The sequence below is a fragment of the Hermetia illucens genome, chromosome 1, assembly GCF_905115235.1.
Source record: "Hermetia illucens chromosome 1, iHerIll2.2.curated.20191125, whole genome shotgun sequence".
NCBI classification, from domain to species: domain Eukaryota; kingdom Metazoa; phylum Arthropoda; class Insecta; order Diptera; family Stratiomyidae; genus Hermetia; species Hermetia illucens.
The window spans coordinates 185,807,890-185,826,430 of record NC_051849.1 but is presented as its reverse complement, the minus strand read 5'-3'; the positions used below and the strand labels follow the sequence as shown (position 1 = coordinate 185,826,430).

Below are 18,541 nucleotides of genomic sequence, written 5' to 3'. Positions count from 1 at the left end.
TCTGTTTTTAAATCAAAACATTTGGAAGAGCATAACACACTGGTAAATAATATCCAGTGGTTTGCATTCACAAGGTGGCGCAGAAACCCGAATTAATTGAAAGGATCAACAAACTGAAACATTGCTACTGAAAGAAGAGTTTTGCATTAATTTGATATTACTGAATCTAACATCTTTTTAATGTGACTGCAACTACTAGGATTTGAACCCCATAAATAAAAGTAACTCTTTTCACGAAAAAACACAAGTCATCGAGAAGCTATTAAAAATCCGTAAATTGAAACAAAATTATAATTATAAAAAGCTAATGGAATGCTCAAAATTTGTAAGATTTTCACAATTTTTTTACCCGCATTTTATGTAGCATTTAAAGCATAAGCAGAACTGGACTGGAACCGTGAATGCCACTGAATGCTCTCTGAAGTCTCCCTCACGGCACCAGAAGATATTTCAACATATGGATGAACTTTTTCGCTTTACACTGATACTATTACATATCCAGTAATTTAGGCAAATTTTTGCGTACTAATAGCATATAGACGTTGTGCAACCGACAAATTCCGTAGCAAATTTTGCAGAGACTTATGTGATTGGTCGATGGTCAAAAGACCATTATGAGTGACCGGAGTCGACCAATAGGGGGAAAGCTGTCCCAAAAATCTAAAAGGTTTGCAATATTGACCGTGAAGGTCCGCCCGCAAATTCTGATGCTCCATCGAAGTGTTCCATCGCCTCTTGTTTCCTCTATACTAGCCAAACTCGGGAATGTGGAGAGTTCCTTTGAACACCTTAATCCCTCACGTGTCATTCTACAAAACTTCATATGTCCTTGAAAAATAAGCAATCGTCGGAAAATCGCTTGAATCTAATGGAAGATAAACACTTAAGTTAAATTCAAAAATTAAAACAAAAAATAACAGCTCGACGGCGCGCGCTGGGTCATGAAATTCCAGACCCGATTGCCGCGATCGATGGCGGATCGCATCCCACTCTGCCTTGGCATCTTCAAGGTCCATGCAGATTAATTCATAAACTTAAAAAATAATAAAAACAAGTAGGGAAATCAGAACCCGAACGCTTCAGTTATAAAACGTTTTGTATATTTCATACATACAAATATTTGAGTGGACATATACGATATAGATACGATAAATGATTTTATCAGTAAAAGTGCGACTTCTATCAGGCCTGGCAGGATCATGCTTTATATGTATTATAGTCTATATTACAGCATGTTTCATACTTCTAGGAGGGATTTTATAGTCAATTCATCATCATCATCATCAACGCGCAATATCCGGTATCCGGTCTAGGCCTGCCTTAATAACGAATTCCAAACATCCCGATTTTGCGACGAGGTCCCCCAATTCGATATCCCTAAAAGTTGTCTGGTATCCTGACCAACGCCATCGCTCCATCTTAGGCAGGGTCTGCCTCGTCTTCTTTTTCTACCATAGATATTGCCCTTACGGACTTTCCGGGTGGGATCATCATCATGCATACGGATTAAGTGACCCGCCCACCGTAGCCTATTCAGCCGGATTTTATCCACAACCTGACGGTCATGGTATCGGTCATAGATTTCGTCGTTATGTAGGCTACGGAATCGTCCATCCTCATGTAGGAGGCCAAAAATTCTTGGGGGGGTTCTTCTCTTCGAACGCGGCCAAGAGTTCGCAATTTTTCTTGCTAAGAACCCAAGTCTCCGAGGAATACATGAGGACTGGCAAGGTCATTCAACAAAATCATTGTCTTATACAGTAAGAGCTTTGACCCTATGGTGAGACGGTGCACGATTTCATCGTCGTAGCTGTTATCGGTTGTGATTTTCGACGCCAGATAGAAGAAATTATTATATTATTATAGTCGATTACTAAGAATTATAGTAACATTCTATATTTCGGTATTTAAATATTTCGGAACACCATATAGTTGCAACTTTATCATTTTTTCAGATTTTTCAATTGGATATTCTGAGAATGGGTACATGAAAGAAATGATTACCTTGTAGCCCCACCCTCTTCCCTTTGGAATTAAATGTCAGAACTGAGCGGCGTTGAAAAGCACTAATCGGCACCTTTCATTTGATACCCTACATGACTATATTTGGAAAAGAAAAAAATTCGCCCGCCCCCCTTTGCATGAATGAAGGCTCCCCTTAAGTTCCACATGGAATGATGTAACTCACTGCCTGTGTTCACAGTTCACAACTTTCTACCAAATTTGATGTGAACCGATACAACAAAGAGACAGACCGACGGACAGTAAACCGGGTTTAATGAGATTTTGTTTATACAACCTCATCCAATCAAAAGATAAAATCACATAAATTGTAAAAAAAATTAAACGTTAAAAAATTAAAGGTTAAAACATTTTGTAACTAAAAAAAAACCAAAAGAAAATAAAGTGTAAATTCTTAAATAAGAAGTAAACGATAAATAATAACAAAATTAAAGAAAGAAATTAAAATTTTCAATATACATTTGAAAATAGAACAAGTCGGGAAATTGGAAGCTGGACGCTTCAAGTTCAAAGGTTTTGTGTATTTCCTTTATAAAGACATTTGAGTGTGTATTTGTCCCACTAGTACGTAACACGTAATATACGCATATATTATGTGAGAATATCCACTTTCGGGTGATATTGACATTCGAAATCTTGAATTTCCAAAAACGCGACAACTTTGACCTATTATAACTTTGTTAGTAATAGTGCGATTTCTACCAAACTTGGTACGATCACGCTATTATAACCTACATTACTACAAAATTGCGTGGTGCTAGGATGAACTTAAGGGGGTTTTACAGCCAATTACTAAAAATTATGGTAATATAGTATTATTAACTTTATTTAAACAAATATTGGTATGGAAGGTATTTCGCAGCCCCGGCACCATATCGTGGCAGCCTCCTTATTTTTTTCAGATTTTTCGGTTTGGTAGTTTCTGAGAATGGCCTTCTTAAAGAAATTATCACTTTCGATTATCATGCGCGACCCCCGGCTTCGAAAAGTATTAACCGAGACCTTTAATTTGATACCCCTCTTTTTCCACGTATGGGAACCCCCCCCCCCCCTAAAATTCGACGTAAAAGGATGTAACTCACTGTATGTGTGAGCGTTCACAATTCCCCCCCCCCCACCCCTCCTTCTACCAAACTTAGTGTCAATCGCTATAACCGTCTGTGACGGACAAACAGAGAGACAGATAGACAGACGGACAGACAGAGCCAGAACACGTGACACGTCCATGCCTAGGAGGTGCTCATTCCCCAATAGAAGACCAAACTACTGGTGGAATACTGAACTGGCCAGCCTTCGATCAGCCTGTCACCGAGAAAAAAGAGCGGCTCAGAGAGCGGTAGGCAAAATCGACCAGGGGCAAAAAAAGCGCGCCTATTAGGAAGCCCGGAAAACACTCAAGCTCGTCATCCAACGGAGCAAGAGCGAAAGCTTTAAGGAGCTCTGTTGAGAAGTGGACGTGAACCCGTGGGGGAGCGCCTATAGAATCGTGAGGCCGATCATCTCCGCAGATCACGTGCCCTTCACTCTTGTTAAAAATTATCCAGGGGTTAATCCCACAGCAAGAGGAGGGCATAGACAGCTTCCAGCGACGTCTGAACAACTCAGCAATACCGCCAGTCACCAGTGACTAGCTGCTGGAGATCTGCGCTAGGATAGGAGATAACAAAGCTCCGGGACTGGATAGTGTTCCGAATAGGGCCCTTAAGCTTGCCGTGAATTCCAGAGCGGACATGCTCGCTGAATTGTTCGAAGCGTGCATGTCCGAGGGGATATTTCCTGCATCATGGAAACGACAGAAGTTGGTGCTACTGCCCAAGGTTGGCAAACCTCCAGGTGAGCCAACCTCCTACAGACCAATTTGTCTTTTGAACATTCCCGGTTGTTGAGAGCCAGGGAGGAGGTCTCTCGGATCGGCAGTATGGGTTCCGTAAAGCCAGATCAACCATTGATGCCATCAAAATGGTTATTGGCTTGGCCGAAGATACAATCCACGGAAAGGGCAGTACTAGCAAATATTGCATAATGGTGATCTTGGATGTGAGAAATGCATTCAAGTCGACAAATTGGAACCTAATACGGGAATCTCTGGTTAAGATTGGTATTCCCGCTTATCTTGCTACTCCGTACTGGGCCCACTGCTGTGGAACATCATGTACAACGATGTACTTAATCACGGTGGTGGGCTACGCCGACGATATAGCGCTGGTTGTGGTCACAAAGCACCTCGAAGATGCTGAGTTATACTCATGCGAAGCGATCAGTGCTATTAAGGGTTGGCTAGAGAGTTCTGTCTGACACTTGCGGAGGAAAAAACGGAAGCGGTCCTCATCACCAAGCGCCGTAAAAGAAATTTTTCCCTTATTCAAATTGGGAATCATATCATCACTTTTAAGCCTGCCATCAAATACTTAGGAGTGATTATAGACGGGAAGCTTAGCTATAAGCAACACGTGCAGTATGTTTATGATAAAGCTACACTGCCCTGGGAAGGATGATGCCGAACGTGGGAGGGCCACCCCATGCTTCCAGGTTGCTTCTAGCTTGGGAAGTATGTTTGATCCTGCTCTATGCAGCTCCAGTTTGGGGAAAGGCATTGCAGGTTGCATTTAACGCTAACAAACTGAGTTCAGTCTACAGAAGAACAGCCCGAAGGGTGTGCTCGGCATTCAGGACTGTTTCAGATGATGCAGCATTCGTCATCTCCGGAATGATGCCCATTGATATTTCGGGGGTGGTTTTAGTGGGTAAGAATCCCACACGCTGGCGTGTCCAGGCCAGTGTCTTTTGAAGATTTCTACTCTTTCAAAAAAAAAACAGACGGACAGACAGATAGACAGACAGACAGACAGTAAACCGATTTTCATAAGGTTTTGTTTTATACAAAACCTTAAAAAACCCTCCCCTCTAGAGCTCTAAGTGTTAGATTCAGAGGGACAAATCCTATAAAAGGTAATTGTACCAGTCTTGAAGCACCACCTCGCGCGGGACTATTCGAATGATCAAGTAAAAGAAGGCGATTGTAGCGAGGCTCAATATTACACCTTCTTATTATGAAGTGATACCCACTTTCGTTGAGATCTAACAAAATCCAAAAGAATGGCAGCGGCCAAATCATTACGAGTTATGCTTTTATTTAGTTTCCGCCGATAAGCGCCTCCGCTTTTCTCACTAATGATGATGACGAACTCGAGCAAGACGAACTGGAGAATTACACTAACAATCAATTAGCATACACTTACCGGAAAATTGTCTTTTGGCTCTTTAAATAGTGGGTGTAGTGTAGTGCTCAATTTCAATTGACGGCTCATATACACAGAAGGAACAATAAAAAGATGATTGGATGGAAAACATTTTCTTCCGACCGCGCTGAAATATACAACAATTCGGGAAACCGGAAGCTCGGCGCTTCAGGTATGAATAGTTTTGTTTGCTTCTTCTATGAGTATATTTGAGTGCAAAACTATCCCATTTGTACGTAGCCCGTTATGTAACGCATTTGGCATGTCAGACAACTCACTTTAGTGTGATGTTGATAGTTGCAGTATATTTACACGGTAAAGTCAATTTTGAGCTACTGTAACTTTGTTAGTAATAGTATGATCTTGATCAAACTTGGGGATAACATGCTCCATATTATATTCTATACTATTACAAACTTTTATAGCTCTAGGATAAACTTGAGGGGGGTTTTTACTCAATTTCCCCAAAAATACGATAATATACTATTATTAACTTAATTTGAGCAGATATCGATATAGCGAGTATTTTGAGACCTGGACACCATATAGAAGCTGCTTCATGATTTTTTTCAGATTTTTTGGTTTGGTGGTTTCTAAAAATGGATCCGCTAAAGAAATCATCACTTTCCACCCCTTCCACCCCCCGCCTTTCTAACAAATGTCAAAACTAAGACCGGCTTCGAAAAGTACTAATTGGGACCTTTCATTTGATATCCACCATGACTATATTCGGTGAAAAAAATTTACACCCCCCTTTTGCATGTATGGGCACCCGCCCTAAATCTCAACATACAAAGATATCACTCACTGCATGTCTGGGCGTTAACAGATCCCACCCTTTCAGCAAATTTTGTCTCAATCGGTATAGCTGTTTCTGAGAAAAGTGCGTGTGACAGACAGATAAACATTGAACCGATTTTAACAAGGTTTTGTTTTGCAAACAAAACCTTAAAAAGCATTCGAGAGTTTTCCTTATTTTTCACAAAGCGATTCTAAATTATCGACTTATTTTTTTAATACCATTTAAAAATTCAAGTATTTTTCATTAGCTGGTAGCCGGATGGTTGCCGTCTGTGAGCCTCCATATGCCTTTCTAAGGCTTACAATGGATGCTTCCTACAAGTCGTGCAGCATGAACTTCCCCGCTAAGGCAGTGCAGATTTCCGTCTTAGACGTGACCTCATCTAGGTCCTTGCACTGCATAGCGATCTCATGCTTGTGAGTTCGCAACGCAGCCCTTTCTCCAAGCCAATTTTTAACTTGGCTGCGGAAGCCTTGGGCTTTGCTCTCTTCGGACCTTTTCGGTTCCAGCATCAGATCTCTCTTTTGGTTCCTACGGATGTATTTCCCCTTTCTTAGTATGTCTGCATAGGACATGCTACCCGTGCTTGAAATGGGGGTCCTCATTCTCTTCTTCTTCTTTTTTGGCTTTTTTGGTCCAAATTTTTACCTGGATGAGACATCGGTTTCCTTTCCTGTTCCCCGCCTACCGAGGTTTTAAGCCCCTTCTTCAAAGCTGGTGATACGTGCTTTTGTTTGTTGGAAACCTGCTGATTTCCTGCATGTTCGTCCTCCTTCTCCCGATCCCTCTTTTTACTCTGCCCTTCCACGAGTATACGGTTGGGTGTCCCCTGCGTTGACTGCATCACCGTCGAAGAAGTAATTCTATGGCCCTCCTTCGAATGTTTCCCATCTTCCCGCGATTCGTTATGTAAAACCGTGATGGTTTTCACATATACTTGATTGCTTGGTGCACGTTGTGTTTATCTTTGATGAATTCCGATAACTCAACAATTTTCGCACTCAGCAAAATTGTCGGACTCCTGTTTCAAAGCCTCCATTCTTCTTTCCGCACATTTTCTGTCATTAACGGGGCTGCTTTGGCCCAGGTTCCTTTCCGTCACGGCTATTGGAGGAGATCTAATCGCTGAGTTTCTCCTAAACGGATCCGGCTCTCGATCCTGAGGAGCCTCTCCGCTTTTCACACTCACCGTTCCCCTTGATCACATCCTTTTGCGCTTTTGTTATGAATGTTCCATGGAGCGATGTGCTCGATTTAAACACCTTCTTGTCTAAACGGCTTGTAGCATTAGATGCCACGATGGCCAAGCTGTCCACCATCGAGGCCAGAAGTTAATAAAATCAATTAAAGTTGGCTTATTCTTTAATAAACAATAAAATAAAGTTAATTTGCAAGCAAATGCTTAACGGGCTCCCACTTTGAAGAGGGTATGCCGGTGATTACGTTATAATCGTTAATTGACTCATGACATTGTCAAGGGTAACTCAAGTTCACACTTACTATCTCCGCGACCGTCCGGAGCTCTTGAAATATAGTATTAGGTTTTTGGAATTCATGTGTGTTCTAAAGTTCTTGTTCATTACCAGTTTTTGATAAAATTTTACACGAGTAGAACAAATTAACTTCTCTTTGCCTATTGTTCATATGCCACAAGCCGATCGTCATAGTCCACCCGCATCATCATTGCTATCATTCCTTTTTTGTGTCCTAAGGGTAGACGCCATCAATTCATTGTGTGACTCTCTTTCACGTCATAATCAAAAGTCAAAGGTGTTCTGGACAGTTCACCGCCAAACCTTTTCCAATTAACACGTGCCTTACCTCGTGGGCTGTCCGCGGCTCAATTGCATTAAGTCTGACTTTCAGTTTTCCATTATGTTTGAGAAATAATGGAATCAAGGTATAGTTCCAGAGATTTTTCCAAAGTGAAGAAAAAGTGCAAAGTCTGTTTGAATAATGGAGAAAAAGTAGATACAAAGTGGCAGGACAACCGAAACGACATTGAATCTTATGATAACAAAGTGCTCAGTAATTGTAAAGGTAATAATGAATTATCGAGTTTTGTGGCCGTTTTTGAATTTAAAAAGGGTGACAGGGAAAGCAACCGCAAACTATGTACAATAAAAATGTATTGAACTTGTAACTACTATACATTACCCTGATTCGCATCAGTTTTAAACATGAACTTTAGCAATATATGTATCCGTCCACAATGTGTGCCCATTCGTTAATTATCTCAATCTTTTTCGATATTGTAATATTACCAGTTGATTGCGTACTATCGCTATTAAGGGATCATGGACATAGATTTATATAAGATACAAATTTGGAGTCTTCGCATCGCAACTAAATGTTGTTCTAAATTTTTTGAAATCTAAACTGATAAAAAAGAGATTTTTAACTGGCGATCTATCAAATGAACGAATTGAAGTTGAATAAGGCAGATGATACCTCTCGATGTTCATGGACAAATATGGAAATCATCTGATTATATACTCAAGGGCAGTCAACACCACGGATTTTGACTCCACTAGTGTTGATATACGTTCAAATATGTAGTGTACAGATTTGCCTCCGGGGTTTGTTTTCTGGGTTTCACACACTTCTGAATCGTCGTTTTCGAAATGACCCTGGGTCTTGCTTTCTGGCAATCAATCTGGATGACTATATTGTGTATGCTTCCCATTGTGCATCTTTAAAACTTATGAAACTTTAGATGTTCACACATGAAACGAGTTTTGATTTCCTAAGTCCATCTGGCTGCGTTAGACACAAAATTCATATAGTGAACATAACCCTCGTACATAGATAGTCTGTCCGGCAACCATCGGTCTGGAGCCTTATCCCACTAACGTGCCGGGTTGCTTGAAATCCCTTTAGATCAGGTAGCTGCCTGAGAATCGTTCTTCAATCGATTACCATCTGTCTGTACAGTCGGAATTGACAAACCAGTCGGACGACTCCACATACGTTTCGGTCACCTGTCTTGTTCCAGCGTAACTGACATGCTTGCCGACGGCTTATGACTGACTTAAGACTTCAGTATTCAACTATTTTTTTATTTTGACAGTACGAAAGACAAACCTTGGTAGAATATATTTTTTGAATTCGTCGTTGGTGAAAAGTCGGGAGAATATGCTGGATGAGGAAGAATCCTCCATTAGAATTCGCTTAATTTCTCGATGGACCAAGAGCAGAGCTACCTCAAAAATCAACCAAAGTGGGGAAAGTTGATTGTGGAAGTTCGCCATCAGCTAAGTACACCTTGCGTCGACACGCGCTCGCATTCCTATATACCAACTAAGCTTGATCACGTGAGAGGGTCCTTTTGGGCACTTTACTTTCTCTCAGGTGTCTTACACATGGTGTATTGGAATCGTACCAGAACGAATATAAAATTTAAAATTGCATGGAAACTCTGCGCAAAGGTAAGTAAATGGATACAATATAAGTTGATAACAAAAATAACGACTTGAATGTGTGAAAGACGACAAACTGCAGACCCGTATACAGCGATTGGCGAGGAAAGATCTATCCCGGGTCGTATTTTCAAGTGATGTTTCTTTTACCTCAAGTGTCCTTGAATGCCCATCTTACAAATGTAGGTCCTACGAGGAATTAGGAGGCGTCGAAAAGTATGAGAAACCGAAAGCAATCCGGAAGATACTTTCAAAATGTGACATTGTGATCGTGATGGGTAATCTGAATACCAAGTTGGGCTCCCGCGAAACCTTGGTCGGACATGTGTAGTGGAAGCACGGTCTTGGAGACCGCAATGATAATGGTGGGAGATTTGTGGATTTCTGCAGCTCCCTTGTCATTGGTGACATATTATTCGAGCAGAGAGCTTGCCATAAGGTCAGTTGCGTTTCAACTGAACGATACCCTACAAGTATTCAAATTGATTGATTTGCTATCAAGAGTAGCGTCTTCTGAATGTGACGTAGGCCTCAAAAGGGAGTATCATCTAACGGTCACTTGCTTGCGATTGCGTGCTACGTGCGCCATTTCTCGCAGGGTTGTAGACTACGACCCCCAAGTTCAACGTCGGGCAATTGTATGATGCTGCTGTTGCTCGACCGTGGGTGAGCTATGTTGCTAATTAAACGACAGATGCCATCAAAAATTCCGACTGAAGTATTTATGAGCAATCAACTACCGCTAAAACCGCTTTTTCCACGGACGATGATTAAAAATCTGGCTCTGGTAGCCGAATCATGGAAGCGGATCGATGAAGGATTTGAAAGTGCTGTTCAAGAAAGCATTGATTTCAGAACCTTATAACGCATAACGAAGAAACTTGCATGTGGTCGCAAATCTTTCAATGGCCGAACCTTGATGACTATATTGCGTATGCTTCCGATTCTGCATCTTCTCTTTCCATCGCTATACCCATCTCCGACATCAAAATCACCATTTTTGTCGTTATGACCACTGGTCATATGCGCTTTCGTTAATAATACCATCACTTTTGGGCAGACCTCAACTACAGATTGCTTCATATTGAAACAGAAGATAAAAGTCTCGTGAAAAAGACGAAAATTTTTCATGTAAACTGACATTTTCAGTCGTGAATAAGCCTATGATGCAGACCCAAGGCGCCTAATGCTCCTTTGGAAATATTTTGACAAATGGCCAAGCTTATTGTTACCGCTACTGATATCTATTCGAAAATGGCAAAAGGAAGTTGTACCCCAATATTAACGAAAACACCGATTTGTACTCGTCCAATGCAATGTTCTGGCATTGATAAAAAATTGCAAAATATGTTCAAAACAAGTCGGGAAACCGGAAGCTGGGCGCTTCAGGTACGAAAGGTTTTGAGTATTTGTGTGTATTACGTAGCACGTAATACATCCATATAATATAAAATACTATTATTAACTTTATTTAAATATAAATCGGTATGGAAGGTATTTCGGACCCCAGGCACCATATGCCACTATGCCTCCTGATTTTTTTCAGATTTTTCGGTTGGGTAGTTTCTGAGAATGGCCCCCTTAAAGAAGTGATCACTTTCAACCCCCCGTACCCCCCACTTTTTCAACAAATGTCAAAACTAAGATCGGCTTTGAAAAGTACTAATCACGACCTTTAATTTGATACCCCACATGACTAAATTTGATGAAAAAACATTTTACACCCCCCTTTTGCATGTATGGGGATCCCCGTTAAATTCAACGTAAAAAAATGTAATTCACTGTATGCGTGAGCGTTCACAGTTCCCACCTTTCTACCAAATTTGGTGTCAATCGCTATAACCGTCTCCGAGAAAAATGGGTATGACGGACAGACAGACAGACAGACGGACAGACAGACTTCGGAGGAAGCCACAGTGGTGGGTTACGCTGACGACATAGCACTGGTTGTTGTCGCAAAGCATCTTGAAGATGCTGAGTTATACTCAAGCGGGGCAATCAGTACTGTCAAATGCTGGTTGGAGAGCTCTGGTTTGACGCTTGCGGAGGAAAAAACAGAAGCGGTCCTCATAACGAAGCGCCGGAAGAGAAATTACGCCTGTGTTAGAATCGGGAATCATATCATCACTTCCAAGCCGACCATCAAATACTTGGAGGTGGTGATAGAGAGGAAGTTCAGCTATAAGCAACACGAACAGTATGTTTGTGATAAATCATCCACTGCCAGTATGGCCCTGGCGAAGATGATGCCGAACGTGGGAGGGCCACGGCATACCTCTAGGTTGCTTATAGCCAGAGTGGTGACCTCAATCATGCTCTATGCGGCCCCAGTTTGGAACGAGGCATTGCGGATGCGAGTTAACACTAGCAATCTGAATGCAGTCTACAGGAGGACAGCTCTGAAGGTATGCTCTGCCTTCAGGACTGTCTCAGATGACGCAGCATTCGTCAGCTATGGAATGATGCCGATTGACATCTTGGCAGATGAGATGGCGAATATATACCATGCGAAGCCAATCTCTCTCTTATCGCAGACGAAGAACGCTGAGAGGAAGAAATCCATAAATAGATGGCAAAAGCGGTGGGAACGCTCGGGGAAGGGTCGGTGAACTCACAGGCTCATGGAGGATATCTCCAATACCTTCACAGGTTTAAATTGGAGACCTCACCCGACTGTCCAAATTGTGATGGAGTCCCAGAGGACCCAGAGCATGTATTCTTCCACTGTCCGAGATTTGTGGAAGAAAGGAGGAATTTAGAGCAGACTCTAGGAGAGGTACTGGTACCAGAAAATCTGGTGCCGGAAATGCTAGCACATCAAGAGAATTGGGATGCGGTCAACTCCATGATCGTATCTATTCAAGATAAATTGCGAAAGGCAGAGGAAAGGAGAAAAGCGCGGTCGCGTGCGCCGCGTATAGAAGAAAGGGGATTAAGCTAGAGTGAGCTGGCTCCGCCCCGTGATGTAATACCTTATGGTGGTTCCGCGGGGCAGGGAGGGAGTCGGGGGTGGTTTTAGTGGCTAAAAATCCCACACGCTGGTGTGTCCAGACCAGTGTCTTTTGAAGATTTCCACCTCCTCTAAACAAAAAAAAAAAGACGGACAGACAGACAGACAGACAGTAAACCGATTTTAATAAGGTTTTGTGTTTACACAAAGCCTTAAAAAGAAGGTCGATAGTGAAAAGTGGTCGTTCTAAAACAAACTACGGAAGAATCGGATTTAGATTTGATAATATCTAAGTCTCATCCAATCTATGACCATGCATGAAATTTGAAGCACTTTATTATGTTAGAAGAAAGAAGTCAACTTATGCTCAACGTTTGAGATAGTGAATCAATACCTGATGACTGGCAACGGAGCCATACAGAAACAAGTCGAAAATTAGAAGCTCGGCGCTTTAATTTTGTGTATTTCTTATTAGCAATTATTCGGAAGCGTCTCAGAGAAAAGTAGAATTGCGGTACTCCTCATAACTTGGTGCTGGATCATCTGAAATCAAAAAATCAAAGTTCTTTCATGATGATCGCTTTTCCCAGGTAACGCTGGGAGGGTTTTCCAAAATTTGAATTTTTCACTTTCTGGGTGTACTTTAAAGTGAAAAACGGGATTTTACGAAAAAGAACGGATCATTTATTATTCCAAATGAAAAATATTAAGGGAACTCTCCACCGTAAGTTATACACAAAAGAGTGTTGAAAATTTCAAAAGGATCGGGGCTGTAATTTCGAAATTACAAATGAGGGCACCGACTTTAAAGACGTAAGTTGTGGAAAAAACACGTTGAAGTTTTGAACACTAAACAATTTGAATATAAGGTTCATAAGCGAGTTCTATCGGTTTAGCTCACACTGAACCATCAATGCTAGCTCCTACTACGCGCGAATTCAGCCTTCTTTACTTTATTTTTCAGCTCCTTGCTCCGCTCCTCTTATCACGCCCATTCATGGGTGTTTGGTACACTACTGATTCTCATGCCTTGCATGAAGGTTAGCCAAGCAAAAGAACCCTTCGCTGAGGTTTTCCAAATAAGTTGGTTCGAACTCTCATTGATGTCCTGCGTAAAACCTCCGAAACAATGCTCCAGGAGGATATCTTTGCTCAGACCTTCGTAGATATGCTTGATGGCATCCCAAACATCCTTGGGAATAGTACTATATATGTGTTTGAACGAATGCAATTCATTAACAGCTGCAGCTTTTTGCCATTCGAAGCACGAGTCCGCGCTGAGTTATTTATGTGGTTGCTTAAACCACTGTAACTTCCTTAGTTTTGTTCCAATTCATCTCAAATTTACATTCATCTCTCCCAATATTCTTGAAAGATTCTCCATGCAGAAAATCAAATAAAAACAAGTGGGAAACCGGAAGCTCGACGCTTCAGGTATGGAGGTTTTGTTGATCTTTCATGTAATAATATTCGGGTACACGATGGTTTCCTTATATAGCTCGTAGTATATATCCGTTGAACATACCTGACATCCAATTCGATGTGGTGCTGACATTTTATTCCTTAGAGAGCACCAATTTGATGCAAAAGAGGCTACTTTGACCTAACTTTGTTAATAACAGTGGAATTTCCACCACTTTCCAGTCGACTGCTCCATATTAGAGCCTAGGGATAGGTTCATATTTTTTTCGGATTTTTTCGTGGGGTAGTTTCTGAGAATAGGCTCGTGAAACAAGTGACCACTCAATACAGTAATTTTAGAGGTATTACGTTGCTGCGTACCATGAGTAAGAAATTAGATTTTTGTCTGCTACTTGTAGTCTAGCCTTAAATAATAAACAAGGAGTAGCTTCCTCCAAACAACAGCTTTTAGTTTTATATTCAATTTGGAGGAAGCTACTCCTTATCTATCAATTTTACGATCTGTAAGATATTCTCCACTATTTTGCTAGGGTCGATAACCTCATACGCTTAGAAGATGATGGGCCCGTACCAAAGAGGCTTCATTTTAGGCAGATCAGATTTTCCTTCTGCGGTAGGCGATGGAAAACCTTTTGGAATATGGCTATCAATTATACCATCTTTCATCGACATCAAAGCTACCTATGATAACATATTATGGTCAGTCAGAATACCAAGAATAGCTCTTTAAGTTTTCCTCTTTCTCGACAGGATAAACTTTGTTGCATGTTTGTTTGATTTTGTCAGGAAACGTTTGATGTGTCTAGCAGCACTAAGATTCTGCCACATGTCATTATGAGGAGCTTGTTCCCCGCTTTTGATAGCTGTATTAGCCAATGCTGTTGGCACTCCGATTGCCCTTTACACCACAATGATCAGGTACCTGTAGTAGTTCCACCGTATTGAATCTAGAAATAGAGTTCAATCGATTTCTATATTAACGAACGATTTTTCAAGTAATCAATGGAATGTTCAGATCTTTACATATTGTCCTAAAAGAAAAGACCACTTCCCGTTTTGATTCAAAGAGGTGACTCCTTCTCCAGAATCTTGTTATTTTTTTTGAGCCATTGGTGTAGAAGACCTCATATATCCCGCCACGCATTCATCTGGGGCTTTCCAATTCTCTCTACGTTTCAGGATAACTTCATATCTTCTACCAAACAGTTGTATGGGGATCCGAGAATCAGAAGGCATTACAAAAGCTAGATTCAGTTCTACCAGTAACGCGTCTAATGTTCTGTGTCCCCCACGTTCATTGTTTCCCCATAGGTTTAATCGAATTAGAGTATGAGCTGCTCTCATTGCAGTACTCTGAATAAACAAATCCAAGGTAGCAAATTGAGTAATGCATTCAGAGCTGCGGCGAATAGCAACGTACACACGTACCTGAGGCCTAAGTCCCCATGTCGAGGCAAAGGTCCGCCTCACACACATAAGCTGTAAGAACTCGTTTCATCTTTACCTTTACATGTTTGTTCCGAAGAAACTTTTTAGAGTGACTCCCAGATATTTCACTTCTTCGGAGAGTTGAAGGATTGGACCTCTCATTTGGGGAAGGCAAAGACCATTCAGTTTCCTCGTTTTTGTAGTTTTATTTGGATTAACTGAAAGTCCATGCCTGAGGCACCAACTGTCAATCAATTCAAAGACACGTTGAATATTTCTACATATCCTTCGAAGATCACGACCAATAACTATAATAGCACAGCCATGTCATCTGCATAAGCTTGAGCGTTTTTTAACAGATTTTGCAGTTCACATAGTAGTTATTCGATTACCATACTCCCACAGGAGTGGCGATAGCACACTTCCTTGGGGGCAGCCTTTCGTTGCTTCTATTGTTAGGTAGCGATCGACACCCACTGCAACATACAGCAATAGATCCACTTAAATAAAGTTTCATCAACATCATGCGCTCTGGCGGTATCACAAAGTTTTTGCAACGCCCATCGTGTACTCATGATTCAGAGTTGCATCCTCTATCTTTGAAACTAAAGAATAAAGAGCAGACTCACAGGACTTTCCACTTTGGTAAGCATGTAGCTTTTCATTGATGAGTTTGAAGTAGAAACCTCCAATTCTCTCTTTCCCATTTCTCCCGCCTGGTCCCCCGGATGGTATACTTCCAAGAGGGTTTGTACTGATTCCAGTTTGGAGTTCCTGAAAGTACCATTCGATTTTCTAAGAAAGTCCAACTTGAGCGACTTATCCTCACTTAACGAGCCTTTTTCATTTTTTTGCTTTTAAAAGCACGGTTCAGAAGTCACCTGGTTAATTTCCTGAGTTTTGCAGTTCTTGTTTCCAACAAGGAACCGTTTTACCGCTTTAGCCTTGGGAAATTGGACAAGTCACCACTAGCTTACTGGGCATGGGAGATAACCCAGATACCTTCATATATTAAAACTGAGCAGATCACCTAATTGTCCTAGCCAGGAGGGTGGATAATGACACAATGCGATTGTGAATGACATCCTGAGTGGACAGCCAGGAGGCGAACGCTATCCTAAAACCTGAAAATCAAAAGAAACTTGGTGAAATTGTGAAGGTCAGCCCGTAAATACTGCACCTATGCTAGACAGGTGCGGGGGGCGTTCTTTGAAAACTGCGATCCCTCACGTGTCATTTTACAAAACTTCATGTGTCTCTTAACCAATCCATGGGTCCGCATCGGAACCTGAATAACAAAAGAACAAGGAAATTCGCGTGAACCCAATGAAAATGTCGGGATATGGATGAATGGTATCTAACGGAAGTAAACACAGAAGTTATACTTGAATATGAAGCAAAGAAAAATAATGGCTTGACCGCGAGAATGAAGCCATAAAGCTCGAGAAGGAAAATCCAGAACACTGGTGAACATTTTAATTTAAAAAATATCGTGGTCGGTTATTTAGGATGAAGCGATTAGGATAAGCTAGGGTGTGCTGATTACTATTGAGAAAGGAATACTCTTCGCGCTTTTCTCCCAAAGAGCCATAATTGTTTTTATTACAAAACGACAAAGCTCGAGCGAGCAGCCTCCTTACTTCGAATTTTCGGCTCGTCAAGAGTAGCGGTAGGGTGAACCAAAACGCGATCTTTTACATAACCGCATAAAAACAATCTCAAGGGGATGGCCTAGACTTCCGAAGCAAAGCGTGTGCAAAAAAAGGCAGGAAACTCCATCATTGATGGGATTATGTGCGCAGTTGCACTGTCTGTGGACCACAAATGGGTGGCGGACTCAAGACTCGCTCAAGCCCCAGACAAAAATTAAGTTCTGCTTCGGCCGACTAAGGTCTGAATTGATTAGTTGGTTTTCGTTCAAAATAATTCGCCCCCATGTCGTTATTTATGAATTTCACTTAACAATCACTTCGAACACGTTGCTCCCAGGATAGAGGTCGGGCTGCGGTTGATGCCCTGAACGAAACCGAAAGTCGTCACTATCTTGTTGTAATCCACATTATCGACTATCTCCGTCTTAATGATGGCGATGAATGCGTTTCCAGAAATTGCCCGGTTCGCCCCTATTGTCCCCATCGTAGCAAGAAAATCCGGGCCTGGCTGAAAATCACGGGGACTCCTCCCAAATTGCACAATAAACATAACTTTGCTTAAAAAAAATATTCCCCAACGTCTAATGCCCGACCTGAATCATTTGAATTGTTTACTTTGTGGTTGTTTTGTATTAATTTAACCCAAATTTAGCAAACATGTTTATATTTTGACAATTTGTTGTTGATTGTGATATTTGAAATTTATTTTCAGTTCAACCAATAACTTCATATGGGTTCATGTCTTCAGAGAGAGTAACCGAGATACAAACGAATGCACATCCCAAACGTCAGCCAATCTCTATCAAAAATAATCATCGTGTTTCAATTCAAATGAGAAACGCTCGGGAACGGAACAGGGTTCGAGCAGTAAATGAGGCTTTCGCCCGACTCCGAACAGTTATTCCATACACAGCGAATCGGACCAAACGCGTGTCTAAGGTGAAAACGCTCCGAAAAGCTCTGGAATACATAACTGAACTTCAGATCTTGCTAATAGGTAACTGTATTCGCTAAATTTGGAATGTAGTAAGCGAACAACTATTTCGAATATTTGATAGTCAAATCTGAAAAGAAAATTCAATCTAGTCATTCAAATAAACGTTTTAAGACATTTCTTTCAATTAAACAGAAAATAAATATGATATATTTTTACTCAAAGTGACAAACGAGGTACACGTTTGTTGAGAAAACAAGGAAAGACAATCATGAAAATCCTACCACCAAATATTTTTGTCAGGAAATCATTTTTTATCGTGACATGTGTTAGCTGTACCAGATCTTCTGAATAAAATATATTCTTTCAAGATATTCTGTTGCTTGTATTATTTGTCATCAATTCATTCGTAAATATTTTTTGTTTTGCGTTGATTATGTGGTGTTTTTTTTTTAATTTTAACTTCAGTTTCCGAAACAAGTTGTTTCTTCCGAGAAAATAAATGATTGTTTTCAGGCCACCTCAATTCATGTGAATCTGATTAATGGACGGAATTCACAATGCCTTATTGCAGATCTGTAAAACATGTTTTCTGTTCAGACAGTTTTCCCCATCGAAGATAGTCTGTAATGCTATAAAGTCTGAAACTCTGAGTAAGATTTTCAAAAATTAA

The 18,541-nt window shown here is 41.0% G+C and overlaps 1 protein-coding gene across 1 annotated transcript; it reads left to right on the top strand.

Moving 5' to 3' along the window:
• The first annotated feature begins 7,873 nt into the window (after window positions 1-7,873).
• Window positions 7,874-18,048, top strand: LOC119646484 (achaete-scute complex protein T4-like). The gene is made up of 2 exons (XM_038046939.1): window positions 7,874-8,103; window positions 17,647-18,048. The coding sequence occupies exons 1-2, from the start codon at window positions 7,953-7,955 to the stop codon at window positions 17,946-17,948; spliced, it is 453 nt and encodes a 150-aa protein (XP_037902867.1). The 5' UTR covers window positions 7,874-7,952; the 3' UTR covers window positions 17,949-18,048.
• The last annotated feature ends 493 nt before the right edge of the window (window positions 18,049-18,541 follow it).

What these genes read in the sequence shown, in the direction of transcription:
- LOC119646484 (XM_038046939.1), top strand. Translation starts at nt 7,953, where the DNA reads ATGGAATCAAGGTATAGTTCCAGAGATTTTTCCAAAGTGAAGAAAAAG. An exon ending in AGTGCTCAGTAATTGTAAAG is followed by an intron (nt 8,104 to 17,646) that starts GTAATAATGAAT and finishes ATTTATTTTCAG; the next exon opens with TTCAACCAATAACTTCATAT.